We start from the raw sequence: 24,961 nt of genomic DNA on the forward strand, positions 1-24,961 counted from the left end.
AACTCACATTGGAACTTTTGCCATGTTCCAATCTCACCTTGCCTTTTATCTGTGGTCTTACTTCGCCACCATAAAAGTGCAATATCAATAAGAAATAATGAAGCAGTATTTACCTTACCCGCATCATCCACGATGCCTTTAGCACGGAAGTAGTTTTCCATTCTCCACAAGAAATTGTCTACATTACATGCAGACCTTGTCCCCACAAACTCTTTCAGCTTCTAGGCATACTCGTTACTGAGTGCTGCAGTTGACATTCCTTCCCTACCGCTGCTAGACACAAGGCCAGCTCTCCCTCGAGCTCCTCTATTCTTGTGCTCAAAGCCAGCATCGTAGCCATTATTTCCTCATTCAAAGCCTTCATCATGGCTTTAAGAGCATCGTTCCTCTCTGTCAGCTTCTTTTTTTGGGAATTTAGTAGCTCTTGCACGCTATCCCTTTGGGAAGTGAGACACATGGTCACAAAGTCCCTAGACTACTCCCTCAAGTCTTTAATGCTTTCCCCAAGCGCATTGTTTGACTCTCTTACGTCCTCCATGGACTCCTCAAGTTTACCCACGCGTACCTCTACTGCCAACAGCATCTCCTTAAAAGACTTTCTTCACTCACCTTTGTTCGAACTCTTCTCTCGACATCCCGACGGTGCTTTCGAACCTGGCTCAGATACCACTTGTCATTGGGGTAGACCTTTCGTCTCGCAATTTGTGTAGCCTTAGGCGATTACTCGTCCAAACTTGCCTAAGTCAGCCTTTACTTGAGTGAGGATTCCTTAAGAACTCCTCCAATGTACCAAATTGAAAAGCAAAAGCAAACTTATGCCAAAAGAAGCAACCAAAAGAACAACAGAAAAAGCGCTCACAAAGTGTTTGTGTAAATGCTCTCTATTCTCTTATTCACAAAGAATAATGAAACAACGTAATGGAATGAGTATAAATGAGGGGGAGGCTCTCTATTTATAACTGAGCTCCCCTAAAACCAACGGTCAAGATACATTTACATCAACGGACGAGATTAACCATATCCCATGATTTAAGGGATTTACAAGATATACCATACCAAATTCTATTTAATCTTTACAAGATATGATTCCCTCTATCTTCTAAGATTAGTTATCAAATCAGTCTAAGTTGTCATATCTTCGCTATCGAGCCAACCAGGCTTCAATCTGACAGGCTTCTCTAACAGTTTCTTGAATCGGGCCAATTCTCGTGGGCTAAATGATCCCCATCTAAGCAATAAATCTCCATCGAATGCATTTAGTTGGCTTTGAACTCTGACCCGTGACACTAGCACAACCTTGACAGTTCTAAATGAAAACTGACAAATTCATAGATAAATAAAGAAAATAATATAAGACTAACCTTTCACATTCCGGGCAAACCCAAATCCTTTAACTGTGGTTCCTCTAAATCCAAAGAATCCTTGCACGAGTCTTTTCCAAGCTAAGAGTTAATTAAATCCACCATGGAATTCATTGTATCCTCCAGCAGAACTCTTGAGACACCCGCAACCTTAAATCGATCTTCTCATTCTCTAATAACTTTATTAAGCTTTCTTTCGTTCCGGATATTCTCATTTTTTCCGTCGAAGCCACGTCTTTTGTTCCCCTGTTTCAGCTGAATACCTCCTGCAATAACAGCATTTATTGAATTCATGTTAATGTTATGGTCACCTTTTTTCCCTAAACGTAACAACAGAGTGTTTTCTCGAGTCCAAGATACCTGGACATAGAGTTATTGCTTCTTCTTTTTTTAGATGGACCCTCAAAAATTGGATTAAAACATGAGACCGAACCTGGAGGAAACTTATCAATGCGAGAATTAAAATTATTACTACTAAAATTAAAAGCAAAGTTCAAATTAATTTCTCAATGTAAAAAATTAACCACACTCTCGTTGCCCTTTTGGGGAAAAGGAGAAACATCACTCGTATTAGACATGCATATTTTCCCTGCAGTTTCGACAATAGTAAATGGCCTAGAGCCAGGCGGCCTAACAATTTATCCATAAGACTGAATAGGTCTTTTGCCCAAGGCTTTGTCCGTGCCTAATTGTTTTAGCCCATTCCCAATAGTAGACAGAACCACAACCAGGCCATTAACTCCTGGCCCACTTTCCACCGCCTTGTTAGATGTTTTTTCTATTGGACCAAAACCCTCACCTTTACTTCCAATTTTAATTCCTTGATTTTCGCCCATAGAAAACCCTGATCCCCCATTATTGCCTATCGTGCCAGTCGCTGCATTCTCAATCCTTTCCCCTTCTTTCTCATTTAGCTGGATCAGCGCCGAGAATCTCGACCCCGATGCCCCTTCCACTTAATTCTTCATTTTCTGAAAATGGGTATTCCTTAGATTACGCCTTGATTTCCTTTGAACTTGCATCCATGGGCCGAAAGGCTCTGGTTTGTTCGACTTGCCGGCATTTGGATCCGAGGAGTCCGCCGTCGGCTCCTTCTCCTTCCCTTGAGTTCGACTTTTACTCTTTAAAGGACACATATCCTTCGCATGCCCATATCGGCCACAAGTAAAGCAGATTGGGGATTTGTATTCTACCTCGTGTCATCGTTGACCCTACCCTGAGAAACCAGAAGCTTATCGATATTAACATATATTGCCATTCTGACAAATCTTCGCCTAGATTTGTTAACAATATTCGGATCCAATTTTGCCACTCTCCCAATCAAGCCCCCTATTTCCCCAAGAATCTTCCTCTTGGACAGGTGTCCGGGAAGAGCAGGCAACCTGACCCACGCCAACACAGCACTCGGATAGGGTTGAAGTGGGTTGAATTCCACTGTCCATGGTGGAACGGTCAACTATTTATCCTTAACATTAAAAATAAAAAAGAATGCAAATGTAAATACGGTAATATAATAGATAATAAATAGTTTTTATTAGGATAAAAGTTATGTCTAAAGTGAATCCAATTTATGACCTATTAATGGAGTGTTTTTTTTTCCCGGAATAGTTGAGTTCAAAGTATTATTATATCAAAAACAAATTATAAAATATATTAAGAATTTTTAGTTATTTTATATAAATATTTCTATTATAATAAAACATCTATATTAATTTTTTTACAAATCAAATTTGCATTACGTCATCATTATGTAAAAGCATAATTAATTATTATATTTGAAATAAAAATATTTATAATTTATATAACATCAAAATTAGATAAATTCAAACATGATTGCGGTCTCTAAATAAAATCGACATTAAACTATTGTGTGATTCTGAGTCTAGAATATTTTAGTTTATAATCAACTTATTTTGTTTTGCCAAATCAGATATTTTATGAATACACCAACAACCATTTTTTTATGTCAACCTTCCACCATTTAGTTTCAAATACTGTGTTCCTCCTTCAACAGTGTTAAATTTTTGTTCTAGGAATTTCAAAGTACTCCAAAATCATGGATGTCAATTTTCAGGATAAATGGGGTTGTAAAATTAGGGACAAATATGAACCAGCGTCCTCCTTATAACCAGCTTTCTACATGCACTAAAATATATGACCCCAAACGACACTGGGTTTGGAAGAGTTGCAAAAATGATGGCATATATTTATAGATACGTATTCATGCCCATTTCTCCATATAGCAAACAGTATGCACATCTTTTTTTATATAGTTACATTTACACAAGTTTTCAGCTATGATGACCTCCTTAATCAAACACATTTACACATTTGTGTATATGTAACTATACACAAGTTTTCGGCATTCATCGCAAGTGTCCACGACAGCAATCGTTTAACTCTACAAACACGACTCCAGCAACTGAAATCCCTATTCTTTAACAGGAGGAGTTTCAACTTTCGATGTCGTCTTGTTATGCTTTCGATGTCGTCTTTCTCTACCGTAAAACACCCAGAAGAACAAACAGAACATCACCGAAACCGTTGCAACCAGCAAGCCGATATAAACCCGTTGGCTTTGTTTCCTTAGCCCTGGACAATGATGCTGGTGCATGTCTTTAAGAGTGTCTCGGATCATGGAGCAATCTACTAGGCTCGCAAGGAAGGGACCATAACTGTACAATGCATAGCTCACATTAACAGCTGCACTCATCTGCTTGTACAAGTCAGGGGTCAACCGTCCTGTTGTGCTGCAAATGCCAGCTCCAGATACTTGACATACATATTTGTTCCATTCCTATATCGAACATATAATGAATCAAACTCCAAAATTCACACATTTCATTTTAAAAATTTGAAAAACCACAAGGTTTTTTAAGTACCTGTATTGCATTTCCCAAGTGTACTGCACCCTCACCACATTGTTTAGTCTGTTCCACCATGTATGGGTCACAAATGATTGGTACTAATGGACCAGATTGATTGTAGTAAAGAGGTTTTGCTTCTGGAGGGAGGTTGTTGGCATTGGCTATAAGAGAAACATGATGGTTCAGCAGAGTATCAATACCATTGGTGACTAATTTGCTTGCATCCGTCACATTTTTGCCAAATTCACTATCCACACAAGGAAGAAGTGACTTAATGGCTGAACCAGCCATGGGGTTTTGAACCCATTCGTCCACTGCAATGCATGTATCTACCATTAAGCTGAATTTTAGTGAAAATTTTGGTTAGACTTAGAAAGATATAACATGAGATAACATTTATGCCTGCTACATGGTATGATTTGTTTAGACTTTCAGACTTACTTGTGGAAAGCTAGAAATGCACCACACAAGACAAATGCCAGAGATGCAATGATCCATCCAATCACCACGAATCTGTAATTGTAGATTGTTAATTTTGATGAAAATTATATATAATGGACTAGGAGAGGTAAATAGAGGCGCCTATATTAGCAGTAAATTTACATTTTACTTTTTTATTCAAAAAATAGATAAATTAATCTTTATATGTTAGATCAAATAGTAAATTGGTCCTTTATTTTAAAATTTTCTATCTATTTGTACTGTTAAAAACTGGCATGATTGATCAGCTAGACAATAACACGTGGCATGCTATGTAAACCGCATGCTGCCGCATAAAAACTAATTTTTAATAGTAGAAATGGATGAAACTTTTAACAAAAAGATTAGTTTATTTTAAATCGTATAAAGGAAAAAATATAATTTGACTTTTAATATAAAGGCGTCTATGATACTTTTACTAATGAGGAGATGATAATCACTTACATGTACACCAAAGTTTGCAAGCCAAAAAGCGAAAACACTGCAATCCATTCACAAAATAGAAAAAAGAAAAAAAGAAAACAAAATAACAATTTGATGAGATAAATTAATAATTGGTGTATCAAAAGAGGAACAATCATTGATAACCAACCAGATTAGGGGAAACCAAAAAGGCTTACAGAATCCAATAAATGCCACTAGAAGCATGGTAGCTGTGATTAAGATCAAAGTCAGGTTCCTGTAATAAACCAACATGTTAAATGCACCTTGTTTGAGTTTGCACTGAAAAGAAAACATAGAAAAAGCATTTTGACATACACAGGGGTGAGAACTTTGGGCAAGGAATCCAAAATATTTGCGGATGTATTATAAGGCAAGTCCTTTGAGGCATTCAATTGAGAGGTGACCGTATCGATCTGGGTTATGATTTCAGGTGGTAGAAATTGTTGGTTCAAAGAAACACTCTTGGCTGAATAAAGATAAAGGTAGACGTTTGTAAGACCATTGGAGACTTTCTTTGCTTGATTCACTATGTATTTTGCTGCTTCATATACGGTTTCCAGGAACCTTGCTTCTCCATCATACATTATACCACATCCAACACTGAAAAAAAAAATGAAAAAGCATGATAGCGGTTAATTACAGTGATAAAAACATCAAATTCCAAATCACAGAAATAATTAATTAGATCACTTACATTGCTGTGGTGGTGAAAAGTATGAGAAAGATTAGAATAAGTATATAAGCAAGTGGAGGATAAGCATAGGACATGTTGTTGTGTTTGCTGCAGCAGCAGCAAGCACATACTATAAGCACACCAAGCAGCGCGAACCAGACCAAAGCAATGGCTAAGAAAGGAAAAGAACTAAAAGCAACGGACTGCATGGCAAAAACTCGAAACTTTCAGAGCCATTTTGAAACCAATAACATGAATTTTAGGAGCTTGATTGAAGAAATCTTACAGCATAGTAATGTTTGTTAGTAATGTTCCATCCACCTGTATAATAATGTAAACGGTCTAGAGGGTCTCTCCTGCGTGTTTGTTTCTCGGCTAATACTATGTAAGTTCCATTCCCTGATTTAGCCTTTTCCATTTTATCCCTCACCGAACCCACCATTCCTGTACGTAAGAGAATCATCATCAATTCATCATCATCATAACCTAGCTGGTTCATGAAAATACGTCAAAGCAACATATAAGAACCATACCTGAAAATTTATCATCGAATGGCACTTTCATGCCAGGCAATTTACCATCCATGCCTGGCATTGGCATTGGCAAATTACCAGCCATGCCTGGCATTGGCAAATTACCAGCCATGCCTGGCATTGGCATAATACCATCCTTGCCTGGCATTGGCATGTTACCATCCATGCCTGGAATTGGCACGTTACCATCCTTGACTGCCGTTGGTATATTACCATTAACTGGCACCGGCAAATTACCGGCGTCTAAAGGCACTGGCAAATTACCATTTACATTCTGTCCAAGCGAAGATGAAAAGAAGGTTGATAAAATGAGGAAGAAAGGTGGTATAAGAAAAAATGGCTTCAATTCAACAGGCAGCCTCATCTTTATTCTTCTACTCTGGGTTTAATGATTTTTTTCCCCTTGGTGGAAAGCCAGGGATGAAGATGGCTTTCCATAAACCTGAGATTGTAAATCCAAAGTTTGTTTTTAGGGTGTAGGTATTTTCCAAAAACACATTCTTTTTCAGTTTTTTTCATGTCTATATTTGTCTTTAAATTGTTAATATCATTTATAATATACCTCTTTTAACATCTTTTTATTGCAATAAAAATAGCTTGGCCCTAAAACTTTAACCAATTTTTCTTATCAATAAATTTATACTTCTCATGGGGTTGTCACATAAATGATAGGATAACTTATACACATTTTCGTTGTTAGCTTATTTTAATAAATATATATATATGGAATGAATTGGATTTCTTTAATATCAAAGGAAGTTCTAATTTTTTTTATTAAATGTATATTTAATTAATCTCAATAGTAGGGTAAAGTCTCAAATATCATTCATCAACATAAGAGAATACATATACATGATATATCACATTGAGAATCCAAATAGAAGAATTACTCCTATTTGCCCTCTACTTTCTATAATATAGAAAACTGCTCCTTTAAATAATTTATCTTATAATACTGCATACTAATCTTCTTGTAATACCCCATCAAATTGGAGCATGCAAATCGTAAATGCCCAACTTGCTAAGACAATAATCAAATTGTTTCTTTCCCAAAGCCTTTGTAAATATATCTGCTAGTTGATCTATAGTAGAGACATATGAAGGAGAAAAAAGACCCTCGTTAATTGCATCCCTAATAAAATGACAACCACCTCAATATGTTTCATACGTTTGTGATTAACAGGATTAAGAGTAATACGCAGAGCAAACTGCCTATCACAAAACAAAGGAATAGCTTTAGGGTAATGCACCCCAAAACTAAGCAATAGAGCATTTAACCATTTCAATTCACAAGTAACAGAGGACCGAGAGACAATGTGTTGCTTCTTAGTTTTCCAAGAGATAGGCGAGTTCCTAAGAAACACGAGTTAGCGAGTTAGAGACTGTCGAGTGATAGGACATGTGGCCCAATCTGAGTCATACCAGCCTTGTAAAGACAACTTACTATCTGCATAGAGGAAGATACCTTGGCCTAGAACACCTTTTAAATAACGAACTAGTTGAATTGTTGCGTCCCAATGTTCTTGCTTAGGATGTTGCATAAATTGAGATAAAACATATACAGAATATGCTAAATTTGGACTCATAACAACCAAATATATAAGGCGACTCATCAATCGCCGATAGGGTTTAGGATCTGCAATCACTTCTCCTGTAGCATGTGCAAGTCCCTGGTTTTGTTCAATTGGAGAGACAGTTGGTTTGGCTCATAATAATCTTACCTTAGAAATAATATCGAGTGCATACTTACATTAACACAAGAACAAACCTTAAGCACTACGAGCAACCTCAATACCTAAAAAATACCTTAGTACTCCGAGATCCTTCATATGAAAACAATTACCGAGATAGGCCTTTAAAATACTTCAATGCAGTAGAATCGTTACTAGAAATGATCAAATCATTGACACACATAAGCACATTAATCACTACAGCACCCCTAGTTTATGTAAAAAAAGAATAATTAGAGTAAGATTGTAAGAAGCTATACGCCTTTAGAGCCATAACGAGCTTGGCAAACCAATAGCGATGTGTCTGGTTCAAACTATACAAATATTTTCGAAGCCTACACACCTGCTCGGATCCGAAGTGTCAAACCCAAGTGGAAGTTTCATATACACCTCATCATCAAAATCACCATGAAGAAAGGCATTGTAAACATCCATTTGATGAAGCTCCCAATTCTTTGATACAACGACGACCAAAAAGGTTCGAACATTTATCATTTTTGCTACCGGAGAAAACGTCTCATTATAATCGATTTCTTTAATATGATGATTGTCGAGGACAACTAATAGGGCCTTTAATCTCTCAATGGTACTATCAGAGTTGTATTTTATCTTGTACACCCATTTGCTACCCAGACCTTTCTATTTAGAAGGAAGAGACATTATAGTCCATGTGACATTAGCATTCAAAGCTCGAACCTCCCTTTTCATAGTACTACGCCACCAAACATCTTTCACATCCCCCTTAAAAGATTGTGGTTCCACCTCTGCAGTTACTGCTGCAATAAAATTTTTGTGTTTCGTAGTAAATTTTTCACAATTAACATAATGTACTATAGGAAAACGTGTAACCTGAGGAAGGAGAGGAAACGGATGATATTGGAGATGGACTTTTCATAGTCACTGCATATGTCACAAAATCTTTTAATTTGGATGAATTAATTTTTTTCTCATACCTTGACCTATAGAGGAATCAAGAGAAGCATTCGAACCAGAAGTTGAATCTTGTGATCCATTACCCACCTAAGCAACCATCTCTATTGACACATCCTCTGCTGAGACAAGAGGTGATTGCATTTGTGATGGCGAAGAGGGACGAGTCTCGCTACTAGCCTCTATCATTTCCTCTGGCACCCCACCCTTATCCACAAAACAAAAGCCGTCCACAGAAATATCCACACCAAGTTATATATAGGTTCGACATTAGCAGTGTCAACATCTAAGTATGAGAAAATATCTTCATAAAATCGAACATCCCTAGATGCAAAAAAAAACTCTCTCCAAATCATATAACATTCAACCTTTTTTTTCTAAAAGGATACCCAATAAATACACATTTTTTACTTTAACTAGCAAATTTGTCACATTTTGCTCATTGGTTATGAGCAAAACATAAACAACCAAAAACACGCAAGTCATCATATAAGGGTGGAAAGCTAAATAAGACGTCATAGGGAGTTTTATTATGAAGTACACTAGAATAAGTTCTATTAATCAGATTTGTCGTAGCTAAAAAACACTCTCCGCAAAACATAATCAGCAAATTCCCTTGAAAATGAAAAGCACAGGCAACATTTAAAATATGTTGATGTTTTCTCTTTACTCATCCATTTTGTTGAAGAGCGCTAACATTAGAGGTTTTGATAAAGAAGAGAACGGGAGAACCAGAAGAAGGATCAAATTCAAGTTGTTTGGCTCTAGAAAGAAAGATTTGGATCTGACTTGAAAAAAGAAATAATCAAATTTAGAAATTAAAGAAAACAAAAACACTAAAAGAATAAATTTAAGAACTAAGAATAAATGTTCAAAAATAAATAAATAAATAGATGAAATTTAAAAGTGGAAGATGGACTGAATAAACCGCTGGATGTGATGGATAGATTGATAAATATCCAATTGAACCCTTTGAGATATAAACCCCAACAAACTCAATTAATGGCTCTAATCAACTCTCCAAGAAATAATTCTTGGAAAATTAAAGGGTGAGGAATGAATTCTCGTGACTCCTTGAAGAAAATCAAGAAGAAAATTACTTCCAAAAATTACAATAAAGAAATCTTACACAAAGAAACAAACTCATACAGTTGAAAACTTTATTAATGAAAACCATCGTCCGCTTAATGAACAATGAAGAATCCTTTATATAGGCTAGCTAAGTACATCGAAATAAAACTCTAAAATATATTGAAACTCTAATTAATCTAAACAAGAAGTAGTTTTAAACTGAACTTTCTTATTTGATTGAGAAACAAAAACTCCTAAACAACTTAAAATACTTGAACAATATCCAAAATTTAGAATAAATAAATAATAAAATAATAAAACCTAAAAAATACAATATTGAGCTCATATGTAATAAAAATTAAGTCTAAAAAATAAACCCAATATGATTTAAACAAAAATTAATAGCTCAAAACTTGTAATTTTTATAATAATCCTATCTAGAAATTCTGCACATGCAGTATTCACTAAAACGGTTATAATTTGAGTTCTTAAACTCAAAATTGAGTTATTCAAAGTGTGTTTTGAAGCTAAGAGATAGATCTTCGAACTTTATGAAAACATCTAAATTCATAAATGTCTAGAACCTATCCAAAAAGCTATTGCAAGTTTGTTGATTTACCAAACTTAAAAATTGGCAGCTTCGGTGAATGGAATTTAATAAATTTCACCCCATCCGTGCATGTATCATGTTTGGAATAAGATCCCAATAGTAAAAAAATAGTCCTTCATTCAATTAAACTCAATACCATTATCACTCCGAACTATCTTGATTTTCTTGAAAAATTGGCGTTCAATTATCGTAATAAAAGACATAAAAATTTTGAAAAACCTCTATTTTATCAACCAATAAATATACCCATACAACACGTAAAAAATCATCAACTAATGTAAAAAATTATCTACCCATAACTAAAGTCGCTTTCACACTTGACATGCGCCGAAAGTAATAAATTTCATCTCGTTTGTCACAGGTTCCAATTAGCGGCACCCCTCTCCCCAACCACCGGTCACATCAGCTTTTAAAAAAAAATTTATGGGTGCGGCCCAGTCAATTGGCGGCACCAATATTGTACAGATTTAATCTCCATAGGTTAACCTCTTGTTGCTATTCTTTTATCACCAAAAAGGAAAATTAATGATTTTGGTCTTTCCATTATATTTGAATTTAAAATTTAGTCATTTAGTGTAATTTGATAGTGGAAATAGGTAACACTGTTAATTATTCCAATTTTATAAACAAATGTAAAAACCTATCTGGGTACACACAAGCATTTTCTATAACTGAAACCTACATTTTCTTTTAGGTTAAATGATTTTTTAGGTCTCTATATTATATTTTCATTTAAGATTTGGTCTTTAAACTTCAATTTGAAGTAATTTAGTCCTTCTATGCTTATAATGTAATTAGTCAATTCAAACATATAACATAACCAAATGTTGATATGATTTTTTTCTTCAAAACAACCCTCAAACTCATCACGTCAACATAAAAAAAATTAAAAATCTATGTTATAAACTTCGAATAATTAACCATGTTACCTATTTCCACTACCAAACTACAGTAAATGGCTAAATTTTAAATTCAAACATAATGGAAAGATCAAAACCATTATTTTTTCTTTCTGGTGATGAAAGAATAGCAACAAGGAGTTAATCTATGGCGATTAAATCTATACAATACTAGTGCTGCCGATTGACCAGACGACACCCATAAAAAATTATTTTTTAAAAAGTGATGTGACTTGTGGCTGGAGAAAGGGGTGCCGCCAATTGGTTAGGAGACACCAATTTTTTACTGTAGCTCCTGTCTAGATTCATAAATATTAATACATTTATCCCATTTCAGTATTTATTTAATTATTTTATATTATTTGGATAAAAAACCCGATATTAAAAAAGCAAAATTGGATGAGATTAGGGGTGTTCAAATTACGGTTAAAACTGAATTAATCAACTGAACTGAAATAATTTCATCGGAGGTCGGTTAATGATTTTTGAAAGTTCAGTTATCGGTTAATTTGGTTCGAAATTGGGTAATTAACCGAATTAAGAACCGAATTAACTGAACTTAATAATTAATAATACAAATTATATGTAGTTTTAATTCGGATAATTCAATCAAATGAACATTATCAGTTTTTTTGGATATGGTTTATACTTGTTTTAACAAAAAAAAACAAAAACATATAAATATCGATTAATTCGGTTAGTCGAAATATTTCGATTCGATTAATTTTTTTTGAAAAAAATTTAATTTAATTAACGATTAAAGGATTAAAAAGTTTGATTAATACTAGTTTAATTTGGTTAACCAGTTAAACACCCCTAGATTAGATATTGAATATAATCATACTCATATAATAGAAGAAGGCAAGTTTGCACTGGACTAAAGTCCTATGGTTTTTCCCATTTGGGTTTTCCACGTCAATGAAATTTTTATGTGTTTTTGTTCTCTTTAATTTTCACCTATTATTTCCCATTTCAATTGCACAAAGAGGGAAATAAGTATTCTCTAACATACTCAGTTCTTCCCGACAGTGGTATCAAAAGCTAGGTTGTAATAGCCATAATTTATCTCGTGTTATTAAAATAGAGGGAAGTGTTACTCTTGATGGTGACATGTTCAAACACACAGCAAATAATTTATCTTATTAGAAGTCAATGATGGAAGATCATCTTTATTGCAAAGATTTGTATGAGACAATGCCTGAAGGGAAGAATGAGAGCTCTTAAATCGAAAGGGGGTGGCCATGATTCGCAAGTATGTTGATCGAAGTTTGTTCGAGCGTGTGTCCACATACATCAATGTCTATGAATTATGGACAAAACTAGAGCCCATGATCCAGAAGAAGAAACCTTGAAATAAGGCCCATATGGTGAGACTTTTGGTCAAACTTGAGTACAAAGATGGCCAAAGCATGATTGAGTATCTAAACACTTTTAAAGGGCTTGTGAATCAATTAACCAAGATAGATATGAAGATTGATGATGAGTTGTAGAACCTATTATTACTAAGCTCTTTACCAGAGTGTTGGGACACTACCATTGTTACTTTGAACAACTCAACACTAGAAGGAAAGCTCACAGCAGACACTGTTTTAGATAGTTTGATAAATGAAGAGGCTAGGAGGAAGGAACAAGGTTTATCTAGTCAATCAGAAGCCAATATGGTGGATAATCGTGGAAGGAATGTAAACTATGGAAGAAATAAGACTTGAAACTATGGCAAGTCTCACGGGCAAGCTAGATCTCGCTCCAAAATTATTTGTTACTATTGCGACAAACCTAATCACAAGAAGTAGGAGTGTCGAAATCTCAAAAGAGACCAAAAGAATAGGACAGTCAAATCTGACCAAATTAATCCAAAGAACAAGGAAAAGAATAGTACAGCTTCTGTAGTTGCAAAGGAAGACGAAGATGGAATCTTTCTATTTGGGGAAGTTAATTATCTTAACATTGCTCATGATGATTGCTCGTAGATTGTTGACTCGGGAGCTTCATTTCACAAAACCCCACATGGAGATTTTTTCTCAACATACTAAAGTGGTGATTTTGGTACAATGAAAATGGAAAATCAAGTAACAAGTAAGATTGTGGGTATTGGCAATGTAATCATGAAGACCAATATTGACTGTTAAACATGTTCCAGATATGCGTGTTAATCTTATTCCAACTGAAAACCAAATGATATTGATTATATGAATCATTTTGGTGGAGGAAAATGGAAACTAACTATAAATAGCATGATTATTGTTAGAGGAAGCAAGTAAGGTTCCTTATTCATAACACAAGGAAAGTTACGTAAGGGAGAAGCCAATACTGCTTATGATAACTCATGTTTGGAGCTATGGCATAAGAGGCTAGGGCACATGAGTGAAAAGGGATTACAAATCCTTTCCCAAAAAAAGCTTCTTCCAGAGGTGAAAGGTAAATCACTTGAGGCTTGCATTTATTGTTTAGCTAGAAAGTAGCATAGAATTTTATTTTGTTGAAGTAATCAACCACATAGAAGAAAACATGTTCTTGATTTAGTGCACATGAATGTTTGTTCAATGACTAAAATATCACTAGGTTGTGCTCTATATTTTGTCACCTTTATTTATGACCATTCAAGAAAAATTTGGGTATTATTATTAAAAACAAAAGACCAAGTACTTGAGGATTTCAAGGAATTTCATGTTAAGGTGGAATGTAAGACTGGAAGAAAGTTGAAATGTGTGGGAGTTGATAATGAGGGAGAGTATCAAGGCCATTTTGAAGCATATTGCAAGTCGTATAGCATCAAGCTCGAAAAGACTCCACCCAAGACACCACAATTAAATAGTGTGGTTGAGAGAATGAATCGAACCACTGAAGAAAGATATCGAAGCATGCTTTCAAGTGCTAAATTCTCTAAATCTTTTTGGGGAGAAGTAGTGAAGACTGCCATTATTATCATCAATCATTCTCCTTCTAATGCTTTGGATGGAGATATCCAAGAACAAGTATAGACAGGCAAGAAGGCGTCATATGAACACTTTAAGGTGTTTGGTCATCGAGCTTTTGTCCACATTCCTAAGGATGAACATTCCAAGCTTGATACAAAGACAAAGCAGTGCATCTATCTTAGATCACCTCAAGATAAGTTAGGTTACCAATTATGGGATCCGATGAAGAAAAATATTGTTAGAAGTTGAGATGTTGTGTTTTTCAATGACCATACCATTGAAGACGCAAAGAAATTAGGGAGTCCTGTGTCTAAGATCAATACTCGTATTGTTTATGATCCGCTGCTAATGGTAAAACATGAAACTATTGAAGACAGAGATATTGAAAACCATAATAAAAATGACAAGTCATCGATAGAGGAATCATCAACAAAAATAAATGAAGATCCGCCTGTTGAGACAATTGAACTAGAAGTTACACCTCAACTAAAAGTAAGGAGATCGATGCATGAAAGGAAACCATCTAATAAATATCCTTCAAGTGAGTATGTGACAATCGTCAACAACGAATAGCCTCAAAGTTTTGATGATGTAATGAAAACCATCTAATAAATATCCTTCAAGTGAGTATGTGACAATCGTCAATGAAGAATAGCCTTAAAGTTTTGATGATGCGATGAATGATGATCACGAAGAAGAATTGTTAAAAACCATATAAGAAGAAATGCAATCTTTACATGATAACCAGATTTATGATCTTGTGGAGTTACCCCTAAGAAGACGTGTTTTGAAAAACAAATGGGTATACAAACTTAAAATTAAAGAGAACAATAAGAAGCCCAGGTACAAGGTTAGAATAGTTGTCAAAGGTTGCAATCAGAAAAAGGGAATTGATTGTCGAAGAAATTTTTTTGCCTATGGTCAAGATGTCATCTATTCGAGTTATACTTGGTCTGGTTACTAGTTTAGACTTAGACATTGAACAACTTGATGTGAAAATGACATTTCTTCATGGAGATTTAGAAGAGGAGATTTATATGGAACAGCCTGAGGGGTCTATAGTGCCAAGAAAGGAAAACATAGTGTGCCAACTCAAAAAAAGCCTTTATGGTCTTAAAAAGGCACCACGATAATGGTACAAGAAGTTTGACTCTTTTATGACTGTTAGTTTAAAAAACCCACACTGAGCATTGTGTCTTTGTGAAAAGGTATGATAGTGGAGATTTTATCATATTATTGCTTTATGTTGATGATATATTAATTATTAGGCAAGATAAGAAGAAATTGTAGCTCTTAAGAAGGCCTTAAGCAATTCATTTACCATGAAGGATTCGGGCCCAGCAAAACAAATCTTTGGAATTAATATCATTAGAAATCGTTCTAAGAAGTTATTATGGTTATCTCAAAAACAATACATTGAGAAAGTTCTTCAGAGATTCAACATGCATAAGTCCAAACTAGTTAATGTTCCACTTGTTAGACATTCCAAGTTAAGCAAAAGTAAAAGTCCCACAAGTGAGAAAAAGAAAGAAGAAATGGAAAAAGTCTCATATTCATCTGCATTTTGGAGTCTTATGTATGCCATGATTTGTACCAAACTCGACATTGCCCATGCTATTGGAATGGTGAGTCAATTCCTCTCCAATCCAGGTAAAGTCCACTAGGAGGTTGTGAAATAGATTTTTCAGTATTTACGTGCCACATCAAAGAGATGTTTGTTCTTTAGAAAAGGGAAGCTAAAACTAAGTGGGTACACGGATGCGGATATGGCTAGAAATGTTGACTCAAGAAAACCAACATCAGGTATGTGGCTATTTTTTCAGGGGGGCTATCTCTTAATAGTCAAAGCCCTAAAAATGTGTAACATTAACAACCATTGAAGTAGAATATATTGCAACAACTGAAGTGTGTAAAGAGATGTTATGGATGAAAATTTTTCTACTAGAATTGGGCCACAAGCAGGAAAAGTATGTCCTTAAATGTGATAATCAAAGTGTTATTCATTTAGCTAAAAATTCAGCCTATCACTCTCAAACAAAACACATTGATGTATGTTATCATTGGATATGATATGTATTAGAAGAAAATTTGATTGAACTAAATTAAGTTCACACTGATGATTACTGGTCTGATATGATGACAAAGGTGATTCTGACCAAAAAGTTTGAAGAATGTTGTCAAGGATCCAATTTGTTTGTTCCCCCTAATTAAGTCAAGAAGAGGGAGATTTGTTGGGGCAACCCTCCTTAATTCGGAATTAGGGAGATGAACCTTATTCCAAGAAAGGTGTATCATATGTTTGGGGGATGAATCATCCACATTAATGTATGTTATTAACTCAATTTACATTTCCCAAGTTCATCCATTAATGGTGGATTTGTCTATGAATGATGTCTTTTGGGAACCCCATTGCTCTATTATAAATATAAGGCTTTGGGAAGGTTTTTGGTAGAGAGGGAGAAGCATCAAAACTTAGTTACAAGTGAGTTCACCAAGAGAGAAAAATAGAGAGAGAGCCACCATTGCATGAGAATTGTAAATCATCCTAATTGAATGAGATATATTGAATGTAATCCTACTCATATAACAGTAGAAGGCAAGTTTGCACTGGACTAAAGTCCCATGGTTTTTCCCATTTGGGTTTTCCACGTCAACAAATTTTTTTGTGTGTTCTTGTTCTCTTTAATTTTCACCTATTATTGTCCATTTCAATTACACAGAAGGAATTAAGGATTCTTTAACATCCTAAAGGTAAAATATATTGCTTTTTTTGTAACAAAAATCTCTTTGTTTTCTTCGATTGTTTTCTGTTCTTTTAGCTCTTTATTTGATTTAGATTTCTTTTAACTTTATCATGTTATAATTAGAAGAATTTATTTAAGAATGGAGCATTAAAGTAATAGTTTTTCAAAAAATAATATTGAATCATATTCAAATAACAATTACATTAGAGAGAGATAGATAATAATTTTAATTAATGATGAGGTAATATTATACCTAGCTATTTTTTTTTCAATTTTTTATTATAGTTTTCAATTTTAGTTTCAAATTTCTATATTATTTTTAATAGTATTATGTATTAATTCAATAAGATATGCGCTAAAATTATTTTTTATTTCTTCATTTAATAAATTTTTGTTTCATGTAATATAAAATAACTAAAATATTTTATTATAAGGTATTTCTTATCTATAATTTTTAATATTTTAAGTTATAATTCAAAATGAATATAAAGTATATTTCAGTATTTAATATCAACTTTTTTATTCAGAATTTTTTTAGCTTTAATATAATTAAATATCTTTTAAACTAAAGTCAATTTTTTTTAAATAATCTCATTATAGATTCAAATTATATCTGCTCTTTTTTACAACAATGCCTAGAACTACTCATAGAACCTCTCCAACCCATAAATAAGAGGATAATGTGCTTCAATGCACTCGAACACATGTCCTCCTGCATTGGCAACAATGTCTATGCGAATCAAGCTAAGACTCAATCAGCAAATTAGAGTCAATTTAAAATAATAAGATTTTACTTATTTATATATATATGAAACTAAAATTGGATCTAACAAATCAATATAAAAAATCATATTCGTAATTAAATCTAAACAAAATTTTAATTATTTATATTCAAAACAATTTTTTTCCGTTTCCAAATTTTTATAGAATCATGTAGATTATTCCTTTCCTCTTTTTTTTTATTTTCTGACAAATAAAATTAAGTAAATGATAAAATTGATCTAAACCTTGTGGATATTCCTAAGCAAGCTTGATAGGAAGTCGAGCATGGATGAATCGAAGAGAGAAAGGGAGCATGGAACCAAAGTGGTTTGCGTAAAGTTGATGGTAAGTTTTGTATGGTGGTCGTTTTAGTCATTGAGAGTGTACAACTTGTTTAAAGAATTCATGAAACTACGTAATTTCAAGAGGGAGATAATGTTGCAGGTAAGATAAATAAGGTGGCCGTGGGGGTTGGTTAGGAGGTTGAGGGAATGGGCTCGGGAAACTTTTTTTAGGGTGGACTGGCATAAGTCACAGCTGGCGAGGTCTTTGAGTAAGGTGAGCTTGTGGACTAGGTCACTGAAAAATCCAATTTGGTTCGTTAAAGCGGTAATGGATGATGAAGGTTTGTAATTGTGGGGTGAGAATATTGAAACAAGTTTTATTTTGATTTAAGCTTTTACCTTTCCTTTTTTAATAAATATAAAAAAAATTTTAACAAATGAAAAACATAAAAAAAATTTACGTTAAAAGAAATGGAGAATGAAGGAAAACAAAGGGAGAAATAGAAGAGAATGTAAAATAAAGAAAGAAAAAAAAAAGAAAGTTAAAAGAACATAAAAGAAAAAAATTAAATTACTTAAAACAAAAATATGGGATCAGTTGTATAATTTAACCTAAAATATTTATTTGAAATAATGATTTAACATGCCACAACAGCTTACGGTTATACCGTTAACGACAATTAACAGTTTAGTGACTAAAATGTTACAACATGATAACGTATATTAACATTTCAAACATAAGTGATTAAAATATAACCTGAAATAAATAAAATTAACTATTTTAATATTTTGCACAAAAATCTATTTATGCATCTTTGATAAACACTTTCATCATGTAATATATATGGTATGTCATAGAAAATAGTTTTAAATAATTTTGTAATTTTGTATTATTACTTAAATTATGGTTTCAACTATGTTTATTAATTCATAAAATATTATTTACAGTAATATGTTACTTATTTTTATCTTTTATTTTAAAAAAATGTATACCAGGTGCAACACAAGAAAACTAGTAAATAATAAAATATGTAGTAGATTGAAATTTTTTAATAAATTTATATTATTGGGATAAAAAGAAGAAGCTAGATACACATCGTAGACCTCGCATGGAATTTCCACTTCTTTTGAATTTTTCTATTTTACAAATTTACCTTAGTATAAAATTTAGGAAAATTTTCATGATATTTGAAAAATCTTCTAATATATTTTAAAAACTTGAGAATTTTGTGGGTTTTTGTATTTCTGTTTTTCTTTTCTTAAAAATGTCGTTTTTTTAATTTTATATATTCTAAAAAATTGAGATTCTTTTTACATTTTTCTTTCTAATTTTCACTTTTTATTTTTCTTATTACTGTGCCCGAAAAAGGATTATATGAAATTCTGTGCCCAGTAACTATAAATATCAAACTCGTAAAAAAAGAAATATGGAAGTAATGATGGTTTACAACTTTGAAGGTTAAAAAAATATTTGATAAAAAAGAATTAGTGATTATTTCTTTCCAAAAATTAGTCTAGCGGCCTGAATGCCGAAAGCGACCACGTCCTCTTCTCCCTCTCCCACGCCCACGGCTTGACTTGATGGAAATTGTTGAGAATTGGACAGATGATGGTATGTTGACAGTCTCTTCCTCACCTTTTTCTTCTGTAAAAAAACCTTTAAAATTATAATCATTACTACTACATTAATTCAAGCTTTATAAGCTTTTTTTTTATAATATTAATGTGTAACAACATTGACTGAATAATTACTTTTTTCATGTAGGAATTTGAGTAAGCCTTGAAAGGCAGCCTCTGCATTGGAGTTGTTCTTCTTCAACAACTCCCCTGCAACTTCTGCAGGGCTCACATTCACTTCCTCCAACAGCTTCTCAATCTGCTCGAAAACACCATGATCCCTAATCCCAAAATAGTTGAAGGCAAGCTGCTTGAATACGGATGCATTGCAGTATGACATGTGAACATGCATGTCCATCCGACCAGGTCTCACCAGTGCCGGGTCTAACCGTTCTTTATGATTCGTCGTGAAGATTATGATTCGTTCTTCACCACAGCATGACCAGAGCCCATCAATGACATTCCAAAGTCCAGACAATGTTATTTGATTATCACCCTGATTGCTATGAGTTTCAGCCTCCTCCGATTCTCGGTTTTCTAGCTCGATAGAGCAGTCGATATCCTCGACGACTAGTATGGACCGGCTAGAAATGGAGAGCAACAAAAACCGAAGATCCGAGTTATTACGGACGTCAGTAAGATCCAAGTCATAGATATCATATTTCAAGTGATTAGCCATTGCTGCTATCAAACTTGATTTGCCTGTCCCTGGAGGACCATACAACAGATATCCACGTTTCCAAGCTTTACCAACTCTTTTTATAGTATTCTTCCCCATTTGTAAACATTTCAAGATCCTCCATTACAGCCCTTTTCAGCTTCCAATCCATAGCCAAACTGTTGAACGTCATTGGGTGTTTGAATATGACCTCCTCGTCATCCCTCTTCCATAAACAACTGTGTGGAGTTTTATACTCTTATTCTCTTCTCTCATCAACTTTGCCGTTTCTAATATGTAAGGCAAGTATGAATCAATCACTAAATCTTTGTTCCTCTTATGAAAACTTAGCTCATAGTGTCTAACTTCAGACCTTCGAGATGAATTAACATCCCCATGGTTGTGGGAAGGAACTTGGGAACAAACCAGTTTCCATTTCATCTCAACATGTCCATAAACATCGACCAATATTCCACCTCGATCCATGGATAAGGATAAGTTGTTGTCCTAGTCAGTTTTGCCCACCTTAACTCTTTGGATGGAAGGGTTTGCAGTTTTGGTTCCCAAGTATGCATCAGCAGCTTCAAACACTTGGTTTACAACATGCCCTCTGAATTCATCTATCACAATTGTTAACTGAGAAGAGAAACGGTGAGATAGGCTCCGTAAGCGCATGGAAAAGTAGTTGGTGATTTCTGCTGGGATGAAATCGTTGGCAATGGTACGAATCACCATAGCTGTGGCAGCTATGGAGGCTGCTGTTGATAAAAGGCCCTTGGTTTTCATCTCTTTCCTCTGAGAAGTTTTGATGGTGGGTCTTGTTGAAAAATTTTGAAAAAATTTGTGTTGATGAAAAGGTTTTCAGAGAATGTCTGTGAGGCTATAGGTAAAACCCACAAATCCTGGCTTTCATTTGAGATGGCTCACCGCAATTTATATGGTGCTTTGCTGACCATTTCAGAGGAGACCATAATACTTGGACTTTGACATTTCCTTTCCTTCTCCAAGGTCTTGTGACATTTCTTTTGAAAGAGACTTTTACTTTGAATATAATAAATATGCAATACAAAAAATAATACCAACATAATAAAAATAAAATGAATTCATCAAAATTTATATAAGTTGTTTAACATTTTAAAAAATTAGATAAATATTATGGATTTAATTTCATCCCACGTCCTTTTCAACCTTGACATTTCCATTCCTAATGTTAAAAATTAGACTGCTGACTTGGTTATTAAGTCATTTGAGAAGGAACCAGAAATTTCTTTTGGAGTTATAATGTTTCAATTTGATTCATCAATTTTGAATACAGATATGTCATAAAAAATAACTAATGATTAAGTTTAGTTTGACCACTATTGATTTTGAATTATCATGTTTAATACAATATTTGTGACATTAAATTCGTTACAACAAAGGATTCCCGTCAAAATAAATTCTTAATTGATATCAAAATTTTAGACTACAAAATATATTACAAGATTATTGACATTTGTGATTAAAGATTAAGACTACTAAAATAATCTATAATTAAAATGATTAAAAATGAAAAAGAAAAAAAGTGCTTCCTCCTCAATATCAACGTGGATTTGGGGCAGCTGCTGAAACATGATAGTTTCTAACGTAAGAAAAGTCTCTTTTCTGAACCATCCTCATACCAAACGCCACCTTACTGCAGATTTAGCTCCATCCCAGCTCTTCTTAGACCTTAGGCAAAATCAGGCAGGCACCATCATCGGATGTACTTCACCTTTGGCACTCAGCAATCCTTAACCTTATCAAAACATGCTCACATGCCCTCATTCACGCTTAACTAAATCAATACTAGTGTCCCACATTACTGCCCATAAAGTGTTATACTTAGGCCTACACTATCCAGCAAGGACTTGCTCTTTTCAACATATATAAGAGGCACTGCCCTACTGAGCATAATTCAGGCTCGCACACCCTCTTTCCTTCCATTTGAGAGCAGAACTTCAGTGGGAACTTCGTTTTCAAAATAATGTATAAGCATTTTGCAGTTATCAAGTGTGAGGTTCTCCTTGCCCCAGCTTTGTTCCCAATTCTTCCCTTGGCTTAGATGAAATCCCTTTGGCTAACATTTCCTCATCATACTTCCGAGCCATATCTAACAAGCCCTTTTCAATCAACGCATCAATCAGAGCATTGTATGCAAACTCATTCGGGCTACTTCCTAGTTCTTCCATCTTCTTCCAAACCATAAAAACCAGTCGAAGAAATCCCCATCTCCCAAACTTCCTCATAAGCATCACATATGTGTCCATCCTTGGCTGAACCCCATTCCTAATCATCAAATCAAACAACTTAAGGATCTCTCTAGGCTTCTCAAGAGACCCAAAAAAGCAATGGTATGTAATCACATCAGGTGCACAATCATTCTTTAGCATTTGATCAAGCACGGAATAAGCTTGTCTCACCCTCCCATTCCCAAGCAAAAGCTTTATAACCGTATTGTAAGTGACAACATTCGGCTCACAACCCAAATCCCTCATCTCCCTGAATACCCCGACACCAAATTCCGCACCGTCTGAAATGCCAATAGCACGAATTGCAGTATTATACGCCACAACATCCAACTTCATCCCTTTCTTCTTCATCTCCTTATACAACTTCACTGCCTTCCACGGCTTCCCACTCTTGCACATTATATCCATGTAAATAGAATAAGAATGCAAATCTTTCTTAATACCCTTTTTATCCATTTCTTCCCAAAATTCCCTACATTTACTCCACCATCCCATTTTAAACCACCCACGAAGAATCATATTATGAATCTTAGTATCATTCACATTAAAACCTAAGTCCTTACTTCTACCGGAAAAGCACAATTCATGTGCCTCAATTACATGCTTATACTCACAAAGTGCATCAACAACGTTACAGAATGAAATATCATCTTTCAAATTGAATTCCCCTAATCTATCAAAAGTAGCAATAGCTTCATTAACAAGATGGGCAGTTATATAACGCTTAAACATGATGCGAAACGTGGCATGATTGGGCATCGAATAAGGGTTGTTCTTCATTCTACGAACCAAATCCCATGAAAGATCAAACTCGAAATACTTACCCAAAATGTCCAACATCTTGTTGAAGGTGTCTGTGGTGTGGGTGAAGTGGCAAGCTGTTTCAACCCAATTGAAGAACTCAAAGGCGCGTTTCCAGTCTTCAGAGTAGCAAGAGAGGGTTTCGTGGACGGTTCGGTGGTCGACATGGGATTGGTCCGGGAGGGGATTTGGGGACTGAGAGTGGAAATGAGGAGTGGCGTTTGGGAATATAGAGTGAGAAGTAGAGGAAAAGAGTCGATGAATTGGTGAAATCAGTGAAAAGGAGCTGAGGCGTTTTACGGAGATTGAAAAAATCATTCTTGCACAACCATGGACTATGGCCATCCAAGCCAAGCCTCTGTCTTGAAACCTGCAAGAGACCCAAAAAGAGATATCAGTGAGAAAAACAAAGGAGAGGAATCGGCTTAACTTCTCCGATTGAGTCCGGAACCGGAGCTCTGGGACTCCGTTCGACGATCCGAACGGCGACGAGGCGTATTCGGACAAGGGGAACAACATACCAACGACCGAAGACGATCCGACGGTGTAGGTTGGAGACCGGAGAAAGAAAAGATCAAAGCTTTCGCCTTTGTTTCATGAAGTTTGGGTCCGGTTCTTGGTGGTCTGACTAGATAGAATTCAAGAGTGAAAAAAGAAGAGCTCCATGGTGATGACGGTCGACCGGTGGCGGCGGCGTTAAGTAGGAAGAGCCCTAAGTTTTCATTTGGGGAAGAAGAAAAAAAAGAAAAGAGGGTAAAAAAGGAAATAAAGTAAAGAAAAATAAACTTGGTGTAAAAACCTTTCGGACTTTTTTTTTTAAAGTAATTAAGTTTGGATTTTTTTAACTTTAACAGTTTACCATTAAAATTAATTACCTTAAATTTTTTCAGTTAAAAATACTCCGTGCTATAATAATGATGTAAATTAAAGGTAATAAACTTTAACACTCAACTATTAAAGTGAGCGGTTAAATAATTTTTTAATACTTAATTAGTATAAAAAAGTTAGAGTTTAATTATTATTTTTTATTTGAAGATTTTTAATATATTTTAAAATTTTAAATATTCAATTCAATAAAAAATAAGAGTTTAATTATTTTTTAAAAAATTTTGAGAGTTTTTTACGCAGATAAGCCAAAATAAATGAAAAAAAAGTTTTAAAAAAACTCATAACCATCAAAGCTGAACGGCTAAAGCCTGGATCCACGTGAGGAAGAGGAGGAAAGGAATAATTGCAATTTGGGCTCCTAAACTGTTGGGATAATTTTACTTTGTGAGTAATTATCCTTACTATTTCCAATGTGTTTCTT

At 34.5% G+C, this 24,961-nt stretch overlaps 2 protein-coding genes and 1 pseudogene across 3 annotated transcripts; all 3 read right to left on the reverse strand.

Annotated features, from left to right (window-relative positions):
- Window positions 1–3,536: 3,536 nt before the first annotated feature.
- Window positions 3,537–6,841, reverse strand: LOC107897282 (uncharacterized). The gene is made up of 9 exons (XM_016822671.2): window positions 6,359–6,841; window positions 6,112–6,269; window positions 5,847–6,028; window positions 5,468–5,752; window positions 5,329–5,387; window positions 5,153–5,189; window positions 4,670–4,741; window positions 4,244–4,568; window positions 3,537–4,158 (listed from the first exon to the last, which is right to left on the reverse strand). The coding sequence occupies exons 1-9, from the start codon at window positions 6,720–6,722 to the stop codon at window positions 3,793–3,795; spliced, it is 1,848 nt and encodes a 615-aa protein (XP_016678160.1). The 5' UTR covers window positions 6,723–6,841; the 3' UTR covers window positions 3,537–3,792.
- Window positions 6,842–19,716: 12,875 nt separating this feature from the next.
- On the reverse strand, window positions 19,717–21,456 carry LOC107895703 (protein HYPER-SENSITIVITY-RELATED 4-like; annotated as a pseudogene).
- A 548-nt stretch (window positions 21,457–22,004) lies between these two features.
- LOC107897281 (pentatricopeptide repeat-containing protein At1g80550, mitochondrial) lies at window positions 22,005–24,492 on the reverse strand. Of its 2 annotated transcripts, XM_016822670.2 has the most exons (2): window positions 24,174–24,448; window positions 22,005–24,022 (listed from the first exon to the last, which is right to left on the reverse strand). In XM_016822670.2, the coding sequence occupies exon 2, from the start codon at window positions 23,995–23,997 to the stop codon at window positions 22,609–22,611; it is 1,389 nt and encodes a 462-aa protein (XP_016678159.2). In that variant the 5' UTR covers window positions 23,998–24,022; window positions 24,174–24,448; the 3' UTR covers window positions 22,005–22,608. The 2 variants fall into 2 exon arrangements, with proteins under 2 accessions (XP_016678159.2, XP_016678158.2); XM_016822669.2 differs by having other exon boundaries at window positions 22,005–24,492.
- Window positions 24,493–24,961: the final 469 nt, after the last annotated feature.

This window comes from Gossypium hirsutum, chromosome A10 (genome assembly GCF_007990345.1).
Source record: "Gossypium hirsutum isolate 1008001.06 chromosome A10, Gossypium_hirsutum_v2.1, whole genome shotgun sequence".
Taxonomy (NCBI): domain Eukaryota; kingdom Viridiplantae; phylum Streptophyta; class Magnoliopsida; order Malvales; family Malvaceae; genus Gossypium; species Gossypium hirsutum.

Coding starts and splice junctions, on each gene's coding strand:
- LOC107897281 (XM_016822669.2), bottom strand. CDS start 24,171: ATGTTGTTCCCCTTGTCCGAATACGCCTCGTCGCCGTTCGGATCGTCG.
- LOC107897282 (XM_016822671.2), bottom strand. CDS start 6,722: ATGAGGCTGCCTGTTGAATTGAAGCCATTTTTTCTTATACCACCTTTC. Junction 5,388..5,467: donor CCCAAAGTTCTCACCCCTGT/GTATGTCAAAAT, acceptor GGTTTATTACAG/GAACCTGACTTTGATCTTAA. Junction 5,190..5,328: donor AGTGGCATTTATTGGATTCT/GTAAGCCTTTTT, acceptor AATGGATTGCAG/TGTTTTCGCTTTTTGGCTTG.